At 34.4% G+C, this 22,114-nt stretch overlaps 1 protein-coding gene and 1 long non-coding RNA gene across 3 annotated transcripts in view; one reads left to right on the forward strand and one right to left on the reverse strand.

Annotated features, from left to right (window-relative positions):
- The window catches only part of LOC123553776 (uncharacterized), a 78,197-nt gene extending 75,437 nt beyond the window's left edge, over nucleotides 1-2,760 (reverse strand). The window contains exon 1 of one of the 2 annotated variants that reach the window (XR_006686853.2): nucleotides 2,723-2,760. This is a non-coding gene — a long non-coding RNA (uncharacterized LOC123553776). The remainder of the gene's footprint in view (nucleotides 1-2,722) is intronic. The other variant, XR_006686849.2, reaches the window with a different exon arrangement.
- Nucleotides 2,761-10,294: 7,534 nt separating this feature from the next.
- LOC123553773 (von Willebrand factor D and EGF domain-containing protein-like) overlaps nucleotides 10,295-22,114 on the forward strand; it is a 38,866-nt gene continuing 27,046 nt past the window's right edge. The window contains exons 1-9 of the mRNA XM_045343419.2: nucleotides 10,295-10,408; nucleotides 14,258-14,395; nucleotides 15,442-15,551; nucleotides 18,228-18,357; nucleotides 19,076-19,138; nucleotides 19,388-19,623; nucleotides 20,346-20,435; nucleotides 21,066-21,201; nucleotides 21,465-21,670. Coding sequence (XP_045199354.2) covers nucleotides 10,363-10,408; nucleotides 14,258-14,395; nucleotides 15,442-15,551; nucleotides 18,228-18,357; nucleotides 19,076-19,138; nucleotides 19,388-19,623; nucleotides 20,346-20,435; nucleotides 21,066-21,201; nucleotides 21,465-21,670 — 1,155 coding nt within the window. The 5' untranslated portion in view covers nucleotides 10,295-10,362. The remainder of the gene's footprint in view (nucleotides 10,409-14,257; nucleotides 14,396-15,441; nucleotides 15,552-18,227; nucleotides 18,358-19,075; nucleotides 19,139-19,387; nucleotides 19,624-20,345; nucleotides 20,436-21,065; nucleotides 21,202-21,464; nucleotides 21,671-22,114) is intronic.

The following is a 22,114-nucleotide window of genomic DNA, read 5'->3' on the forward strand; positions in this document are numbered from 1 at the left end:
GACCTAGTTTTTGAGCTCATGTGACCCAGTTTTGAACTTGACCTAGATATTATCAAGATAAAAATTCTGACCAATTTTCATGAAGATCCATTGAAAAATATGGTCTCTAGAGAGGTCACAAGGTTTTTCTATTATTTGACCTATGGACCTAGTTTTCGAAGGTAAGTGACCCTGTTTTGAACTTTACCTAGATATCATCAAGATGAACATTCTCACTAATTTTCATGAAGATCTCATGAAAAATATGGCCTCTAGAGTGGTCACAAGGTTTTTCTATTTTTATATCTACTGACCTAGTTTTTGACCACACGTGACCCAGTTTCGAAACTGACTTAGATATCATCCAGGTGAATATTCAGATTAATTTTCATGAAGATCCATTGAAAAATATGGCCTCTAGAGAGGTCAAAAGATTTTAATAATTTTAGACCTACTGACCTAGTTTTTGGCCGCAGTTGACCCAGTTTCAAACTTGACCTAGATTTTATCAACTTGAACTTTCAGACCAACTTTCATACAGATCCCATGAAAAGTATGGCCTCTAGAGAGGTCACAAGGTTTTTTATATTATTTGACCTACTGACCTAGTTTTTTAAGGCACATGACCCAGTTTCAAACTTGACCTAGATAACATCAAGATGAACATTCTGACCAATTTTTATGAAGATCCATTCAAGGGTATGGCCTCTAGAGAGGTCACAAGGTTTTTCTATTTTAAGACCTACTGACCTAGTTTTTGATTACAGTTGACCCAGTTTCAAACTTGACCTATCTATCATCAAGATAAACATTCAGACCAACTCTCATATAGATCCCATGAAAAATATGGCCTCTAGAGAGGTCACAACGTTTTTTCATTATTTCACCTACTGACCTACTTTTTAAAGGCACGTGACCAACTTTCAAACTTGACCTAGATATCATCAAGATAAACATTCAGACCAACTTTCATACAGATCCCATAAAAAAATATGGCCTCTAGAGAGGTCACAAGGTTTTTCTATTATTTGACCTACTGACCTAGTTTTTGATGGCACGTGACCCACTTTCAAACTTTAACTAGATATCATCAAGGTGAACGTTCTGACCAATTTTCATGAAGATCTTATGAAATATATGGCCTCTAGTTAGGTCAAAATGTTTTTCTATTTTTAAACCTACTGACCTAGTTTTTGAAAGCACGTGACCCAGTTTCAAACTTGGCCTAGATATTATCATGGTGAACATTCTGACCAATTTTCATGAAGATCTTTTGAAATATATGGCCTCTAGAGAGGTCACAAGGTTTTTCTATCTTTAGACCTACTGACCTAGTTTTTGAGGCACGTGACCCAGTTTCGAACTTGACCTAGATATCATCAAGATGAACATTCTGACCAACTTTCATAAATATCCCATGAAAAATGTGACCTCTAGAGTGGTCACAAGCAAAAGTTTACGGACGGACGCACGCACGGACAGACGACAGACACCGCGCGATCACAAAAGCTCACCTTGTCACTTTGTGACAGGTGAGCTAAAAAAAAAAACAGTTTTCGTGCAACAACGACATTGCCTAAAATTATTATATGTCTTGATATGTATACAAATGGCCTTTCGATGAGATTTTGATTGAAAAAGAATATTTTCACTGCAATTTACATTCAAAAAATGGTAACAACCAAAACAATATATTTGCCGAATGGTTAAGGTCAACCCCCCAACCTCCCCCCACCGCAACCCTCGGTGTGACTGTAGACCAAACAAAAAATAAAGTTTTACAAGAGGCTGCTATACATTATGTCATATCGGAGACATAGGTCCAAAACACCTTTTTCGATTATTCTGTATAAGACAGTGAGGATGATTAACCAACAAAAAACAACAGGAGGATAACACTGTAGTTCGTTTTAAGTTAAATAAGAATTAAACGATATTCAATAATTTCATTTCATATATGCATGAATTGTGACAATAAGTACAACCTTTTTGTAAATAGAATATCCAATGATAATCGTCTCAAACTCTAACGACACACAATTTGTAATGATCGTCGTCCTTTGCATATGTCAAGCGTTTACTTATTCGGTTAGATACTATTATGGTGGTGGTAAAATATTAGCTGCAATTCAGATTTTGGAGGGTTATGCAAAGTGTAGCCAAGGATAAAAGCGCAGTAGATTTTAGTTCCTCTTTATTTTTATGCATCCATACATATTTAGGTAACATCCTTTGATATGTATACGTTATCCTTTCAAACATTATTTCTCATTTAGTTAATCCTTCTATCCTCGTCACAATCATCCTTGGTCCTAGAACAATTCATATCATTGCTAATCTTTAATACCATATAAACCATACATAATATTCTTATATTAAGAGGATCTGTAAAACTTTGCGAAGGCGTAAGATATGCAAAAGTACTTGTATTACAATTTATAACTTCTTTGTTCAAATATTTAGATATACACCGTGGATTAAATCTTTCTTTTTCATTTTCATTTACATTTTCATGATTGTAGCAGTTGATTTTGTTGTAGATGTCATCAATATCTTTATCACCGAAACTTTTTATACTGTAAGCGATAATAATTCACATTATAAATTTACACAAAGAATGTGATATAACAAGTGACTTCTGTTTCTAGAAAACTGGTAATGAATTTATTATACAGGTCTTATAACAAGGCAGTGTTAGAAAAATCATCTACACACTATTCATTTTTGAAATTTGAAAAATTACCTTTTAATATCGTTATCCAAACATTTTACAAGCTGAAATGTTCTAGAATCATAGACTGCAGCTAATTACCGCTTATATAATTATAATGCTGTGCATGCATTTAACAATCTTTAATGAACTAAAATATGAATTTAAAGTAAACAAGTCTTTGTATTTTAAGGAACGACTGTAACAATCATGAAAAATATTACTGCCAAAGATATTATCTTATCACTAATCAAAATCAAAGATTTGTCTATCTGCTGATTTTATCGGGAGAGGTTTAGTTTTTAGACATATATTTATAAAACAGGTAATCACAACTGCTTTAAAACTAATTGCTTCAAACAAAGACACACATTGATACTCTGTAAATAAATGTAAATCAGGATACGATGTATTAACTAATGTTTTTATAACAAAACCAAAGCAATCCCGTAGTCTTGACAACTGATGTTATACAAATTTATACTGGAGGCTCTATTATGTATGCCTGCGTCCATGGAGAACAGTCACCAAGCTGGTTAATGGAAAGCCATTGGTTCTATTTGGTTGTCGACCTGAGCCGTCTGTCATTAGAGACTGAAAATTCACTGTGTCAGTGTGACTAAAAACCAAAAGAACAAAACCTAAATCGATAGAGACGTTTTGTTATTTTACATTGTTTGGCTCATCTTTGCTATTAGGATTTGTTATTATCGATTAGAACTTGTCAATTCAGTAGGACGTCTTGACAAAGCTTTTGATCCACTTGCAGCTCGCGTGTCTTGCTCTAGTATAACGCCATTTTAGCACATATCTGAAACGGTATGTTAAGGTAGCCAAGATGGAAATTCCTTCAGTGACGCTTGTGTGTTGTTATCTATAAACTGCAAATCTGAAGCTATATGCGTAATTATGGTCTCTTTTGTCACTTACAATTCATATGGCTTAGTGTCAGATGGCGATAATTTTACAACAAATTTAGAACCAGGGAATCAGAAATTCGTATTTCAATTACATACTAGTACATTTAGGAACGTTGTGCTTTTAAGAAAATGAAACATTTTGACTACACCATTAAGATTATGAAAATCAAATTATCAACAAAACTTAATGCTTTTTGCGCCTTCAAAATCATTGTGTGTGATTAATTGCTTGATTTTTGTATAATGGAGAAAAAACAATACCGCGAGATAGAAAGGTTCATATCTTAACATCTTAAAATTGTATTTTCAACAGATATAGCTTACACACACTCCTATTTTATTATTTCAATCTGTCTGTTTAGCTCAATAGGGAGAGAGTAGATGTTGTCGGGCGAGGCGTATGTTCTCCGTGACGATTTAATAAAAGACAGTGTGTCAGAAAACATTCGTCTTCCAGCTCTGAAGTTACCTTTTTGTGTTTTGTTGATTTATGTTTTATCAGTTTAATGTGAGTTTTTACATTTCATAAGGTTTGTTAATTTAAATGTACAACGCCATTTAATATGTCATTGTTTTGGAAAAGGCGTTTAATCAAATGAATCAGTTTCATTTTTCAGTATTAGTAACTTGCTAAGAACAGGTTTGTAATCACGAAACACTTGTTAGCTTAACTGTCCACCGTTACATAAGTGAACTGCATTTTTTTAAAGGTTATATTTGAACGGTTTACGCATGGAAGCATTTAAGTTTAATTTGTTAGTATAGCATGTTTATAACCAAGTTGGACTGAAAAAATCGATATGTATAGACGATAACAAATGCTTTAACAATTTAACAATACACTAACAACTAGCAATTTTCTTCGTAGGTATTATTTTACAGTTAGTTAGTCGGTCGTTTTAATTACAAGAACTGGGGGATATTATTTTACTAACAGTTTCTTGCTCTTTATTTCACTCCTCTGTCAACTCTACATGTATCTTTACAAAACAAGTACAACTAATTTATCAAAGATCATCTTAGTCCATTTTGAAGGGTGCGAATGAATTTTGGTATCCGAGGACAAATTATTGAACTGCACATTATATATTAAAATATAAATAAATATAAATGACCACCTGAATTGTAAATGAGAGAATAGTGCGGTGCTAACTTAGCGAAACATGATACCACTGTGATCAGTTTTACAGCAGGAGTTTGATTCTAACAACCACCATATGTTTATTTTCATATACGTTGACTGTCTGGTAAGTATTCTTATCGCACATTTCGATAATTCGCCGACATTCCTTTGTGTCGTCTCTATAGTTGTGTTTGCAAATAGTTTCTTCAGGTTTTGTAATTTAACAAAGGAACCTTGACAAGATAGTCTGACGAATAAGAAGTATGAAGGGCATACTTATCAGACTGAATCTCTGTAATTGTGTTTGCAAATAGTTTCTTCAGGTTTTGTAATTTAACAAACGAACTTTGACAAGATAGTCTGACGAATAAGAAGTATGAAGGGCATACTTATCAGACTGAATCCGTTTGATAATTGTCGTCATAACTCGAAGTTGGTATTTGTCAATGCCTGTATATAACATATCTATAGTACGTCAATTATTTTGACAGAAATATTTGTTAATCAGATTTTTAGATTAATGAAAAAAAAATTAGCTGATGCTGGATTCGAACCCACGCTTAATAACACGATTAACCTTTGATACATATACATATTACCATTCTTCGAGTTGTTTTTTCCGATATAAAACTAAAACTATTCAAGCTAAGGCTAACCATTTTGAAATGAAAATTGCTGAACTTTGATCCTTCAGATCTAATTGTTTTACTACAGACTCAAAATGTGTCATTTGTTGCAAAACTATATAATTCTCCTCTAGGTTGTTTAAAGATTTCATCTCTAATCAGAAAGAAAGCGTGTATAATAACGCTAGTATTTCAAAAGACTGTAACCGCCTTTAATATGCCAGGTACAATTAATTTAGTCATACATAAGCAGGAAGATTTAAATGAAATTATATTGATTGAATAATAATTTCCTTATAAAAGAGGGACATAATTTGTATAATGATATAAAAATAGCAGTTTAAACAGTCTCTACAAGAACTTTACCGTCCGTTTACGTTTTATTTATTGACTAAATGTGTTTAAACCGTATGCTATAAATAGAAATTTAACCGATATGTATACAAAAGTGTAAACACCGGATACACATGTGCTTCTAGTGTTATAAACATCGTTTTGCTTTTGTTCTTTAACTGTAACTGGATTAGCCATCCTCACTTTAAACACAATATTGAGAAATGAGAATGTTATATATATAATTGTATTTTGAACTTGATGATGTACTATGTACAAGTCATAATAAAACATATGTTCTGTTCTGTTCTGTTCTGTTTAAATTATTGAACATAAACATTAATTCTGTTTTTTAATACCAGGAGGTATCCAATCTATGATGTTTCATGATAAGTCTGAATGTTTTCGAAGAACTTGTTTCCTTTATATTGTTGTGTAAAGCTTTTCCAAATATGACGAATCTCAATAAACCAGCCAAGTGTTGTGTATGTTCATTATGACAGATTACGTAGTTCAGGCAATATTACAGAATGTTTGACACTGTGAGCTAGAGTGTGTAAGTAGTGTGGAATCATCCTCTGAATATGAAATGTATCGATAGAAAGAACAATATATGGACTAAATTGTTATCAGGACGGTGGCAACGGATAAATGATTCCTATATTAAGTTTTACAAAAATCGGTTTTGCTCGCCTGTATGGCTACTAGATAGTTTACCTTGTTGTCAACCAGAGTTTCTAGATATTTCTGCGAACCATTGTAGACCTCTGGTATATGACCGTAAAAGTTTGCGTGTTTGACTACAGTTATAATTATGTGAAAGATATAAGGATTTAGATATAGGATCTAAGACAGCTCATGAAATGCAGTGTTACTGTTATTATAAAAACAAGGGGACTGTACCACCATTGACAATAAACTAAAGCCTGCAAAAGTTTGTTTAAATACAATGATTTGCCGACATGATTTAAATAACAAGGCAATATTTGTGAAAAGCAATCAAAACAAACTCTCGCCGATAATTTTTGAAAATTCTTCCAAGTCAAAGCATTCCTGTTTGCATATGTATCGTATGTATTTTGCTTTAGTTTTGACACTTCAAACAAATTATTTGTCAGTGAACTGTGCAGAGACTTCTGTGTATTCAGGTCGGGACTTTGTTCAAATGTTTGACAACTGTGTATTTTTTACCGTCTCGCATTAAATTTTCACACAAGCAACGTGATGGATAAAATTACCAATACTTTATGTATGATATTAACACAATGGTTAGTAGTTCATGGTCATCTTACGGAATTATATTTGAAATATCTCATTTTATTCCATTATTGTCTTACCTTGGAATACAAAGAAATGTGTAATAATGGGATCGAAAGTTAAATAATGCATACATGGCGGTAAGTTCCCAACCAGTAAAAGTAAATGTTAGAAAGACTGAATTGTAAAAATTATAGTGAAATGGAATAAGATATTGAGTTTGTTAAAATGTTTGTTGTTAAATGTTTGTTTTGATGACCTTGATCATTCAGCTGTAGGCTCTTAGTAGGATGAATTGGGTTGCAAATGTATTAAAGATATATATACCTATTCTATAATACCTTATCAATTGAAACATTGACGGCATTCGATTTTTTTTTGTATTGTCAAAAGTCATCAAAGAATGAACACTCTTTCTACCGCCATGTGTTTAACTGAAATACGTTTGGAGATATGCGAATTTATGTAAATTGTTTTGCTGTGTTCATTCTTGCGACCTCTGACACATCTTTACATAAGAAATAATGTGACATCGGTTCTTGGAGGCAATTTTACTGCGAAATTGGAAAGTAATACGCCTGCCTGTCATAGAAGAATGTAGATGGAATCCTCATGCCATTTAATTGATAGATATTATTCAAGCAAAATCAGATTTTACAATAGAAGTAGGTACCGACATACAAATCTGCGTTTTCCTGTTCAAGAGTATTTAGGTAATTTTGTGATATATTTACAACTTGGCTTACTCAACAAAGAGATTATACTTTAGTTTATGTCAAGAACACAAACATTTTTGTCTGGTCAAATCATCATTTATAGTAATATATAAAGACATAATACATTCCTGTTGTACTGAATCCGTACGAGCAACTTGATTATTAATATAGTCACCATGTTAGCTCTTATGCACCGGGCCTTTTGACTGAGTTTACTTCCCGGACGAGAATCAATTTATTATATTTAGTAGCAATAAAACAAGGATCAGCCTCCCGAAATTAACCAAACACACGGACACGGACACGCACACGATCAACACGCACACACACACACTCATACAAAGCAAAGGCACTGACTCTCAAACTCTCACACAAACAAACACACTAGGGAAAAACGAACAAATAAAGGAACACAGTAATGCACCGCCATGAAACTGTCAGTGGCAAAACCACCACTGGGAAGCTGAAACCGCTTTCGCTTTCTAGTGCACCCCCCCCCCCCCAAACATGTTTTTAGGTCACAAGACAGTGGACACAAAAGTTATCCCCACCAGATGAAACCCTAACATAGGCAATGGCAACAGAAGCCCTGTTGTGTAAATCACAAACATGCTATTGAATATTCAATGACATATAAAAAGTAATCATTATGAACCTAAAACGCATGTACTCAATGCCTTTGCAGAAGGCAGAGTAACAAAGGAGAAACACCCTTAAAGGCCGACAAAACAGGCCAGAAACAGAAAGCAAAATAGCTCAGATCCGATCGGAATTAAGAACTACCTATCATAAGAGTCCTCAATCTATTCCGTCAGACACAATTATTAAAGCGTAGAGGGCTGAAACACCAAATATGCGATGTGTCTCGGACGGGATGTTTACCCTACTTTGTATCGTTGTTAGAAATGATTCATTTGTAAAATTTTCATTGTTGTTTTGCCGTAATTGCTTTTAGAAACTGGTCGTCTTGTGAAATTTATTTAAAATACTACGGGGAAACATTGATAAGTTAACTGTACTTTTATATTTTCCGCGCTTTAGACTAGAAGGAGCTTCTCACAATAATGTAACAAACACAATATGCTTTTATATACTTGAATTACAACGATTCATGAGCGCAAAGTAATTTGAAAAGTATGCTGATTTTCCTTTTGTGTGTGAGATGTGACTGAGTTTTAGGTGCACCGGATTTAGTTTTATATTTAGTATGGATAACTTAGCAGATGGACTGCAGGTTTGTTATTTACAGACAATGCAACAAGACAGTGCAGTCAGTGTCCATTGACCAATTGATTGTGACTTAAAGGTGGTTAGTTAAAGTAAGGACATTCTAGTAAAGGCTTTGTTACAAACTAAAACAAATGATCTTTTACATGTTAAATTTTCGCGGGAGATATTTTAAAAATATCCGATATTGATTAGAGTTTTTGTCACAAGTATGAATTAGATAAACAAATATCAAACTAAGTAAATTTATGAATACAAGAAATATAATATTACTTTTGACAACAATATTCACTGACATTTATATTTTTGACAGACACTTGTAAGGAATGCGAGTTGGCAAATTTATTATTACCTCCCTTTGCCTACCTTCCAAATATTAACAGAAGATAAATTAATTTGGAAGTTATACCTGTTTTAGAACTTGCCTTCTCGTCAAGACTGATGAAATTTAGCAATATGTATCAAATACGAAAGAAACTGGCCCCTATTGCCGGACTTTCCTATCAAGATGGGAGCAGAATGGAGTTACAGAAAAATACCAGCCGAGCTTGAAATCATCTGAGTCCGTTTGCTTTTGGGATTGAAAGGTATGTGTGGAACTAAAATTCAAATGCCTAATACAACGACATAATAGAAAACGCATTTTTTTGTAAGCATTAAAAAAAGATAGGGAATATGTTCTATATGAGTTTTACGCGTTTTTGTCTGTTTCGACACGGAAGTAGTTTCAAAATGATACCGCGATAACGTCTCAAGCATTTACATATCAAGATAAACTGTATCGTCCCAGACAAAACTGAATTACGGTCATTAGTAAAATATTTTAAATCTTCCTTCTTAATATTTCCAATTTTGCTGTTTATTACCTTTCAAACATAACAAAGAGCTCTTTCGCCGATTCGTGACAGTATACGATCGACACAATATATTATATATGACAGCTATATGATAAAGCTAAAGAAAGGTTCTGAATCTACCGACAATAAGCTAGTCTGCGATCAACTGATAATGAAAATGAACACTGCATTCAAGTATTAGTAGCACGGACAGTTAAATACACGTACACATTTTCTGACTCTAAAACATTTATATTGCACGACCGTCCAGGGCTGATTATAATAGTTGAATTCGTGCACCTGATACAAATTCATTTAAAGATGCATTAATTGCTTCAAGTTGCAAACATTCTAGAACTTCCAAATCGCCTGCTCACGGTAGTTCTTGAAATAAGCATTTTGTTAAGATTTTTGTTTCAAAAATAATTTGAATTTTGTATGCTGACATATTTGATACTAAGTTTGAATATTATGTACATGAAGTGAGACTTAGTAACATAACAGTGATCTCTTATCTATACTGTCATCTATATTATCCAATAGAACTGTATTTCCTCTTGTCCTTATCTTGAAGAATGTCACACTGATGCCTCTAGCTTAAATGCGGACAGATTTGTCAGTCTAAAAGTGTAACGATGAACATATTGGTGTGTTTGATTTGGTTGGCATTAACCGGCGTCGGTAAGAATAAATATTTGAGTTTTAGTTTCTAGAAACAATTAAACTGTTACCTACATATCACTGTCATGTCTAATGTCATGTCATGCATAATTTCTATAACATTATCCCCTATGGCTTTGCTCGTAATCTTAAATATCTTTCACTAAAATATTTCGTATGTAAATATTTACTTCTAATATAGAACATCCTCATCAAATATAATTAACTCTCAATATATATTGTGTTTGTAGAGTTACATTCATAATTAAATATCATGCAGAAAAAGTCGATTATGTAGACTTCCAGTGTTTTAGTACACATATATTCCGTGTTCAGCTATACAGGTATACAATGTATTCCATTTTATACCTGTAAACAATGTATTCTGTTTTATACCTTATGCATAGAACTGTTAATACACATTACCTTGCTGATATTATGTCAGATAATGTTACATACATGTAGTATGTGTTTATGTTTTAAAACTAGTGTACCTTTAAATAATTAAGTTGTGCAATACTGAATAGGTTTGAACGTGTCTGACTAGCTAGTCAAACGATTTTGTATTTCACGCTGGTGTCATTATGCTTACAACTAGTACTAAATCGATGCCTGAATGTTTTGACACAAAGCTGGACAAAACTATATCATACGTTGCACCAGATGTATATAGCGTCTTGTTCATGATAAACACGTTCAAATACACTTTACAAAGCACAAAAGCTGCCACTCAGGGCGCCAAATTTATCCTCAACCATAACATAGTGATCTGATCAGAGGGACAGAGCAAGAGAAAGCCCCCAAAGCAGAGAGAGAGAGAGAGAGAGAGAGAGAGAGAGAGAGAGAGAGAGAGAGAGAGATCTTTTAGATACAGGCCTGTCAGGCAAACTTAGCCTAGCTCAGCTCTTTGTGAATAGACATTCTGGTTCTTTAACGTGCCCGGTGTACAACATCGATACACGCGAAGCCATCTTTCTTGAGAGAACCAATACTGACCTCTTAGTTAAGTGGTAGATACTCGATAGCATCTCAAAAATTTTCAGTGCCTGAACCGACCGGGTTTCGAACACCGGACCTCTGAATTGACCGTGTTACCATTAGACCACCGAAGCAGCCGACTTACCGTTAACAACTATTCATTGCACGTCTGTAGGAAGGCGGAAGGAGGGACTTCTTGGGTTTGAAATTCATTAAAGTCAAACATTATGATTTTTAATATACTATCACACACTGAAGAGACCGACTTCAAACTGTAGCTTCCTTGAGAAGAAACGGAAGTTATTGAATATGATAACAGCAGGACCTTTTATTCATTACATATATTCTGTCAGTGGTTAAATGAAATAATATCAAATATTAAATACATAAAAAGCAACAATATTTGGATGCTGATTGTCGTTGTTTGAAAGTAATTTAATGAAGAAATGTCTGTAAATACTTTCAAACATCATCAAAATATGTAATGACTGCAAACGCTTTTTGTACAATAAGTATAATACACACAGAACTGATTAGTTTCTCATCGATATAAACAGTTTGGCTTCATGAAATTGTATCTAGTGTTCACACGGTCAAACACGTTTCTGTCGCTGCTGTAACAAACTATCATCTGCTATACATATTTTTCAAAATCTCTTCTTGCCCAGTTGTACAGCGGCATGTTCGGGAGGCTTGGGTTTCTTTCAGAACAGGTCTTGCCTCTGTGGGAATATGATATTATATAGATTTTGGTTCAAAATCGACATTAAAATGAACATTACAATTAATAAGAATTAAAACAGTTAACGATTGTCATGTTATATATGAATAATATGAATAATATATATTTTTCTATAAGTTTTCTGCGTGTTTATTACGCCCTGGTGTTTATGTTCTGCCCGAATTTTAATTAGCAGATCTTCGTTTTAAAACATTGATAAAGTGTTTCGAATGGTTCAAGTCAATAATTGGAAATATTACAATCTGTTATGAAGATTATCATATCGATTATTCCATGAAATCGGCAGATCAGTAGCAACATAATCAAATTTTCACGAACGTGTAAACAATGTAAATAGTTTATTTGACATTCTTTATACAAACGTTACACATTGAAAAATGACATCACTACTATGCTACAATCTGTTTAACGTACCCGAGTATTTATATATTTGCCCAGCCGATTTCATTACCTATACACGACTGTACTCCCCCTCTTCCTGTTTCGACCGATCAAAGCAATAAGCTGATCACTAAAAGTTGGATAAAACTGTTTTAAAGTGATTAATATGCCTTTTTGGTGTGTATATTTATATTTTATTGGAAGCTGAACATGATTTGTTTCTTCATATAATGTGTAAGCCTGATTACAGGTAAAATTATAGCGCACAGAAACTCGATTGATCACTGATTTCGTCCAGAAATTGCACATTGTCGGTGTAAAAAGTACATACTTTCTTGCTTGAAGAATGGTTTACATATAAACCCCTCGTGAATACAATAAACAATACAAGTATGGTAAAATTAGATACAATCATTGCTAAAACCTCCATTTAGTTTATAACCATCGATGAAAGAGGAGTCGTTGATGTCCTGACTCTATGGATGTTTGCTTGCATTACTGTACAAATGTTTGCGACTTTCTTAGCAGCTGACTTATTTATTAAATATCGGCTTTCCCCTTGCTCCTGTAATATTTCGTCATAATTATAAGCGGCAAACGAAGTTTGAAGGACAGGGGTATTATTAAAGGAGTCGCAAGGTGGTCTGTCTGTCCGGTCTGTTTGAATTTGTGTCCTCGTAATTTGGTCCTGCAATTACTTGAATACTATCACATCTACCTCTCACAAACTTAACACACACATAGGCAGTTTATATATAATGCCCGTCCTCTTTCGTTTCTCTTTAAATTAAATGTCACATTTAAGAGGTCGAAAGCAAAACAAGTGTCATTTTTGTGTCCATGTCATAATTGCTAAATGCATTAAGGGATTCTGAAAAAACTTGGCACAAATGTCTTCCATCATGATACGATGTGTACACGTACAAGTCACAGTTCCTTAGCTCGAAGGTCAAGGTCACAAGTATAGGTCAAATGACAAAAATAGGGTCGGTTCATTTTTTGTGTCCGGGCCATAACGTCTTTATAGATGAAGGGATTCTGAAATTACTTATTACAAATATTGACAATCATGAGCCGATATGTAGCGTATAAGACAAACAAACGTAGTAGAGTAAAATCGATCACAGGTCAAAACTGTGATATTTGTTTCCTTGAAATAAGGACACATTATACAGACAACATGCTACCTGCCCGTAAGCCTACACATAAAATCCTGAACACATGAAATTGGTAACGTGTTTTGTTACTGGCATCAGCAAGAGTGTTTAGACAAAAGTTTGGTCATACGATACGATAAGATGTTTAATAAGACTGTCCCAAACTGGTCCCTTGTTCCAAGGTCAAGATCACAAAATACTATACGGGCATTACTACATATTGCCCTCTATGGGTTTGTGAAGTTTCATTGTAGGTGCAACATTTTTTAGGAACTCGGAGGAACATTATTTTGCAGACGGACAGACAGAAAGACACACGGATAGACGGACGATGAAAATCTTGAAACATAGCCTTACTTGTTACAAATATTGCCAATCATGAGCCGATATGTAGCGCATAAGACACAGGGGCCTTAATTCAGTGTATTGCGTCCCCTTTAAAAATTTATCAACATTCAATTGAATTGTCTTCTCGACGGCCCTGGACAATCAAATAAGAGCCATTATAACGTAAGAGCTCATGTATTACAATGAGGTGGGAAAAGTTGTCATATGAAACTATAATTACCTGACCGCATTAAATTATATGCGTTACGTACTTTTATATTACAGTAGCCGGTGACCCGTGCACAAGCCACGGAACATTAGATGACGTACATCGTAGTACAGATTATCAAGTAAAAGATCCACAGTATGAATATATGATATGTGACAGGAGTATAAATCATACGTGGTATAAGTTTAGCAAAGGTACATTTTGTTTAGACATTTCAGACTTCAATCATATAAGCATCGTTAAAAAGGTGTCTTTTGTGGAAAGTTTGTTAAGAAATAAGCCGTTAACAATTTCGGATATAGTAATAATATTAATAGAATAATAATATATTAATGAAACAAATTAATTCCAAGTAACTAAAAAAAAATGTAAGTTAAAACCTGTGAGTTGACTCGTAGAATCGCAGTGAATGGCCGTTCTTTTAACCGGAAATTTGGATATTCTGATCGAACTGCTAGTGACCCGGCTATTCGTTTACAAAAATAATCTAAACTCATGTTGGAGACGGAGTGAAATAAAGCCATGTTATATTTTTGACACTGCACCAGTGTAATAAAAAGATTGTTTAACCTTTACCCTGCTAAATCTCTCAAATAGTCTGGTCCATCATTCACTATGGGCAGTACCACTTATTATTCAAAGGGGTGTTTACTGAAAATTAACTGACTGGATAGCGAAAAGTACAGACCATGATCAGTCTGCACGGATGTGCAGGCTGATCTTGGTCAGCACTGGTCGCAAAGGCAGAATCACTTAACGTCAGCAGGCTAAAGGTTAATGTCGTTTCACGTAAAGAATCCTTGTATGTAGTATGTAAATGAGAAGGACATATCGATGTTTCAGAACAAGCTAACATGTGGTTAAAAAGACTATTATATTTGTCAACACATTTGATAAACTCAGTATGTAAACACACCCGAAAGATCTCTTGAATTTTGACTAGTCTTCCAAAAATAAAGTATTAATAGCTGCTCATATCCATTTAGCAAGAAGGGTAAATATTCAGCGAGATCACTGTCTATGACCTTGATTGCAGGTGATGGCGCTTTCGTTTAAGTACTGTGAAATAATTTAATTTCGAAGTATTAGAGGTTACAACATTTGGAGACAAAACCCTTGAACAGTTTGTTTGTTTGTTAGGATTTATTTATTGATTGATTTACGCAACTACGAAATCCACGAAAGAAAATAAGTTCCAAATGAATATTAATGATTTCATAGAAGTATAATCTTTACGAAGGTAAGACAATGCCAGACCATTGTGTACACACATATTACTGTGGAACCCATATCCCAATTTGGTTAAAGGGGACACATCCAAGCCAGTCAGATGGTATTGTAACCAGGAACGTAAGTGTATACAGTTCATTCTATTCTGCCTTTCTAACGATATGGGATATTTACCATCAAAGATGACTTTGTATTACAAATAAATGTAATGTTTCTATTTAAATGTAAACTATTTGTTTGGAGATAATGCTGTCATTTGGATATAAAGTTTTGATTTATTGTTGAGTATTCCAACCGTATATGAAGCATTCCTAAAATTGTTTATATACAGACACATAAATTTTCCAAATATGAGTAATTTTCACCGGGTCAAGTTCAAATTAGTTCTTTCCACTATCCAGACCCATAGTTTTAAAAATCGTCAAATCGACAGAATACACGATTCATATACAATGATTTTTTTAAAAATATAAATCAATTGCAGAAAAAATGTTTTACATACCTTATGATATAATCTAATGAAAACAATATAGTATTTATATAAAGTAGACACACAAGCTCATTATTATTGTAATGGCCACAACCTATTGTCAAAAGAAAATAACATCCACCTGTACGAAAATAGGACCTGTTTTACAGCTGTAAAACGTCTGTAAAAGAACTGTATTTTGAAATTACAGCCGTAAGACCTTTAAGAGAAAAATTACCAGAAATACAGTTGAAATTTACAGGTGTAAAACATGCAGGTCTCAAAAATACAGCTGTAAAAATTACAATTGAAAGTTACAGCTGTAAAATGGTCATGTCTCAAAATTACACCTGTAACTTATTTGGAGAGAAACATAAGTATTGTCAGCAAACTTTAATGCATTTTGGCGGGATATAACGGAAATTCAAAAATTGTCAATGACTTACAAAGACATTCTATCATTTTCATCATTCTTTATATTATTTATCTTTATTGTATATCAAAGGGACTTTCTATATATTCACTGATAATAAAAGATTAACGTTATCCGAATTACTTCTGGTTGTATGGACAGCTAGAAAGCAAAATCTATTCACTAATCATATATCACAAAGGGTTTCTAGACAACATCTAAATCAAATGAAAATCAAACTTATCTAAATACAAGAATATGCGCGTTGATTTCTCATTATAACATTAACTGTTGATCAGTTTTTTAAGCTCCAGTTTGGATATATCACTCGGAGTGCCTACCAATCTTATGTAAAGCTAATTTTGTTATGCAGTTGGTTGACCCTAAGCGTTAAGAAAGGTACCAGTTTTCTAGGGTAAGCGGTGTATGTCGTAAGAGGAGTTGCAGACTATAACCATGTGTACATCTGCATCTACATCTTTCATCCAACCGTCGATTTCCGACTATCACTGTGCGGCGTTGTTAGAGGAGCAATTGTTAAAGAAACGATATGTTACAAATGTTAAGAGATTAAAAGCTAAAAAAGACAGTACGCTACAAAAAATTGACCACCGCTAGCCTCTCTCTAAAGATACTGAGACTGGGGCTAGATTTGACATAAGTTGGTATGGAGTTCCAGAGTCAGAAAGTCCTTGAGAGGGAAAGTTAGAAAAGTACTGAATGTGAGACATGGGGATTAAGTCATTTAAGATAAGTTTTTTATTTAAAGTCGGCAAGGAAGCAACGTAATGACATATGCTCTGAAGAGCTTTTGAACCGACTATAATTTAGGTTTCTAGTTGGAATTAGATGAGATTGGTTGACTGCAACTGTCTGGGTCCTTATTTTGTCAAACATTACTAATGAGTTGTATGACCTTCTGTTTTGGAGTGTATTCCATTCCAAGGTTTTCAACATTTGTGTAACGCTACTGGTGTAACTGTCGTACATGACGTCCCTAGCAACTGACCTTGGAACATTTTCGACTTTGCTAATAAGAGTTTTTTGTCATGGATGCCAGACGCTTGAACAGTACTACATTTGTTGGCGAACATAGGTGTTGTAGGCAGCAATTTTGACCTTTGTATTGTCAGTTTTTACATTTCGTTGTATGAAGCGAAGAGTGGAAGTTGCTTTGGAAGTAATATTATCAATATGTTTAGACCAGTTTAAAGCTTTGGAGATGGTTATGCCTAGGTATTTAGCTGCCTCATATGTCTTCTCCCAGGTTTATAAGCTAATGAAGTCTTGTTGCAGAGATATACTCTCTGATATGTGTGTTTGTTCGGGTTTAACGTCTTTTTCAACAATACTATCTGATATCGAGTTGATGGTAAGGTATATTATGGTATCATCTGCAAACATTCTTGCATACATTTGACCGAGTCTGGTAAGTCATTAATATATACCAAGTAGAGACAAAGTCCAAGAACAGACCCCTTGGGAACTCCAGACAGTACAGGAAGTTCTCTGAAAAAAAAAGCAGCGACTTTCTTGGATCGATTTGACAGGAAGGATTTTACCCATTTCGTAATTTTTGGGCTCCAAGGCTTATAAATTATAAATATAATATCATTCATATGTAGCTTATAAATTAACCTAATGTGATCCACCTTATCAAACGCCTTGGAAAAGTCCATGACAAAAACATCTGTTTGTTGACCCTGTTCATTGTTGTTGTAAAGTTTCTGGGTGAAATTAATCAACTGTGACCTGACCTAAAGCGGTGCTGGAACTGGCTAAGCAGCTTATACTGGTCAAAATAGGTCATAAGATTGGAAACACCAATGTGATCATATTGATTGTTTTGTAAATACTTTCTTAAAAGAGTATAGTATAATGTTAACTGCATTTTCGTATCCTTATTACTTTACAGGTTTGCGGTGCCAGTGTAGATGATAGCGACTGTTGTCAGTACCAAGATACGATTCGGGTGAAGAATTGTGGAGCTTTCTTTGTGTATGAACTTAAACCGACAAGAGGGTGTTCTAGGGCATATTGCGCTGGTAAATAATGGTCCAGGTTAAGATATTTTATGCATGACTTACTGCCTATCACAAATGCTGTTGAAGCCCGCTTTAATTAAAATCTTAAAGTTGGAGATCCCACCATGTCGGTAATTTACTCAATACCCGGAAATAATGCAATGCCTGGAAAGGCATTAGGTGCCTTCGCAATTAGATAGCCCGCTGTTAAGATCAGTACCCTGAAGTGATACAATGTACAGTGAGGTTATCCCGGCTGGTTGTGAAAGGTCGTTGTTAATCTGTGTAACTAGAAATGATGTAATGTTTAATGAGGTATATAGTTTCTTCATCATTAAGTGACTTTCCACGGAGATCTGTTAAATTCAATACATGTACAACGAAATAATGTACTGTTCAGTCGTTGTTTCATAACCATATGGCGGTAGGTAAGTGATTAACTCAGTCCCCTGAAGTACTACAAAGTCTGATGAGTTATGTAGTGTCTCATCTAGTGTACTTGTTTTATGAGCTACGCTGCCATTGCAACTATATTATCGTCCGAACAAACAAAGTTTACTTCCTTATCCGTTTTTGAATCTCTTTTGAAGTTTTTTCGATTCAATGATTGTGATGTTAGATTTACTGAGAAAGTGTCGTTATGGTAATAAGTTGAAAAAATATCAAAATCAGTAAAACATTATTTAACCAGCATCTCTTTAGCTGGACTTTACATTCTTTGCTTTTTATTCAACACAAGGTACTGGGAAAGCATGTCCTACCGGACAGTGGTCGCCAACAGGACTTCAACCCGGGTGTCGAGGTAAACATCATCGAGTGTATGTACTTCCACATTAAATGTTTTTGATTGAAACTGACATTTGGTTGATAGTAATACAACAAATGTAGTAACCCTTTTATCATATATTTCTTAATTATGTTGTCATGAAAAAAACACCATCATCACGATTAAATTTCAATAAATTATTCAGGCTATATTGTTAAGAAAATTTAAAAATTGTTCTTTGTTTTAAAGCAAGTGAATCTGTTTACATTCGTCTTTAAATTTCAGATATGTTTCCACTAATGACAAAGTCACCAACACTCTCCAATCCAATCGTTAAATCGGATACGTTTGAATTCAGCTGTCATATCAATTTCGATCCATCAAGATCTGATGTTGGTTTCTATGTCAGTTGGCTGTTTGACAACAAAACAGATCCTAATGTACCTGATACTAAAATAACTGGCCTTGATCGCAATGTTCTGCTCGACCAGAAGTATTTAAAGTATCATCTGGGGAAAACGGTTAGTCATATTTGCATTGGCTTATCGTTGAAATATTTACGTTTGATTTATTGTTAAATCTTCTATTATGATCATTGTTAAAAGTTTCTATGTAGTCAGCGTGACAAGTTCGGTTCGACAGGAAAACAATCTAACATTTTATTACGATGGTACCCGTAAAAGTTTCTAAGGTTAAACTACTTTACTGGAATGACACGTTATGTTCATAATGTTTGAATTTCATTTGAATTTGATTTTTTCTGCAGAAAAAAAATAGTGGCGGGTGCAGCAGTTATTGTAGATTCGAATAAATTCCCATTTTATGTATTAGTTTTGAAAGTCGTCTTGGCTTTGTGTGTGTCGTGTTGGCTTTGTGTGTGTGCGCGTGTATGTGTGTGTGTGTTTGTGGTGTACGCGTCTGCGTGCTGTGGATTTCGTTTTGGAGAGGCTGCGTTTTTGGTACGTGGCATTCCCTGTTTGATATTGGTCTTTGTTTTTTTATCAAAGATAAGAGTGTGTAGTTTATATTTCACGTCGAAGCAAATACTATGTGTATATTCTTTGAGGCTCCAATCTTTCTTCTCGCTAACAGTCAGAAACATTTTGACGTCATATAAACAACTTAACTTATTATAGCATGAATCATCTGATTTGTTTTACTGCATTAGCTGTATTCCCGAAATAAGTATTTCTGAAAATCATATGCTTCCATTTTACTTTGTGTATTTATCTTGACATTATAGCTAAGCTGTATTGCTCAATCCTATTTTCTGACAACGCCATTCAATAGAGGACCGTCTTTGACTAGCAATGGCTACTGGTGTGGCATAAAGGTAGGTGACTCGATTGAAATGATTTCAAATATTCTGTTAGTTTGTTTTTGTTTCAGCTAGGTTTTGGGAAGTACTTAAAATTTGAACTTATATGGCGACTTCTCCAGTTTTTGGTGGTAGAAAAAGACATTATTTCGGGCATAAACGGGTGTTGAGTAAGTCAACGACCGGCCGTTTGCCAGTTGGATGAACCTAAATTCCCAGAACGAGGGTTAAAATACACAGCGATGTGGGTCAAGTAATTCCCATTCGGCGACCCTAACTGCTTTGCAACGCACGGAGGGCCCGTTCAAGTGTAGTACAGTACATGTGTTCTTAAACGCATTCTCAAGTTATTGATATTATTTATGTGCATTCATTAACATAACGCATGTTATTTGTGTACATGTATGCTTGTATCACCTTTAGTCGAAGTGGCCACGAAAACATATACAGACGGAGACTCATCGGAAAACTAGTACATGTGTTTGACCATGTGTATGTCCTTCTTAGATAAACTAGAGAATGCCATTTTAAAGGAAAGTATGTCATGGGCTACCCTTAGAAAACCGAAAACAAAGTCGAAATAATGATATAATTAATGCCTCCTGATAATCTTTTAAAGTAATTCAATCTTATATCACATTCCAGTTCTCGAACACGAGTCTGACGGTGGGAGAAAACGAGCCGGCAAAAAAAGTTAAAATGATATCGACGATCCCAATTGTTTGCAAACGAGCGGCACAACTGTCCTGCAGGCTTGATATTTACTTGCAAAACAACAAACGTACGACCTTATAATACATTATATCTACTTCCGTTTCAATTTATATCAGGTATAGTTCAATTGCATTTTTCCCGACGATTAAGTTTTTCACATTACCTGTACTAGTTCTGTCTTTTCTAACGTGGTTTGCAATGACACAACGCATATTTTGTTGATTTAAGTTGGAAGACGTTTTTGAATACGTTTTTCAATACTGTAAAGACACACATTTACATATTTCTAAATCACTTGAACCACTTACAAATCTTACATATTTTGTCAAGGTGATGCGAGATTTACTAAATGCACCCAGACCCTTACCCATTCTGATTGGAACAGCAACACACTAGAGGCAGTCACGGAATTCGAAGTTCTAGCTGAAAGAGATTCCAAAAACGATAAGGACAAAACTTTAGCTATCCACTTTGAAATGATTAATACAGCTGACGGGCCGGACATATTTAACAACTATACGTTGCCATTTCTGACGGTATTCTATTTTTAGGTTCAAAACAACACAAAGATTTACAAAGGTTTTGTTCACATTATCTGATCAGGAAATGTTAGGTTGTTTCTATTTAGATGGACCTGTTTAATTGTTTTTACAGATTAACAAAAACATATATATATCCTTAATATATGTGATCGATGACTCTTTATGTACACTTCCTCAGACAAAAAAGTATTAATCTCTTCGGCGGCTAAAGGTTATGGTAAGGTTTAACTTAGGTTTAACACTGTACCGGATAGGTAGATACGGTAATCGAACCAAAGCGTTGACACAAAGCGATATACTATATTTACTATTTGACCCTAACTCTTGTCATCCCGTAAGTTGCTGTTGCGTGTACATGGTGTATTTCACATATAAACTCCTAATGAATTGGATTATATGTACATAGCATTAGCGTAAAGTCTCGTTTTAATCCGCCTT

The sequence above is a fragment of the Mercenaria mercenaria genome, chromosome 7, assembly GCF_021730395.1.
Source record: "Mercenaria mercenaria strain notata chromosome 7, MADL_Memer_1, whole genome shotgun sequence".
In the NCBI taxonomy this organism is placed as follows: domain Eukaryota; kingdom Metazoa; phylum Mollusca; class Bivalvia; order Venerida; family Veneridae; genus Mercenaria; species Mercenaria mercenaria.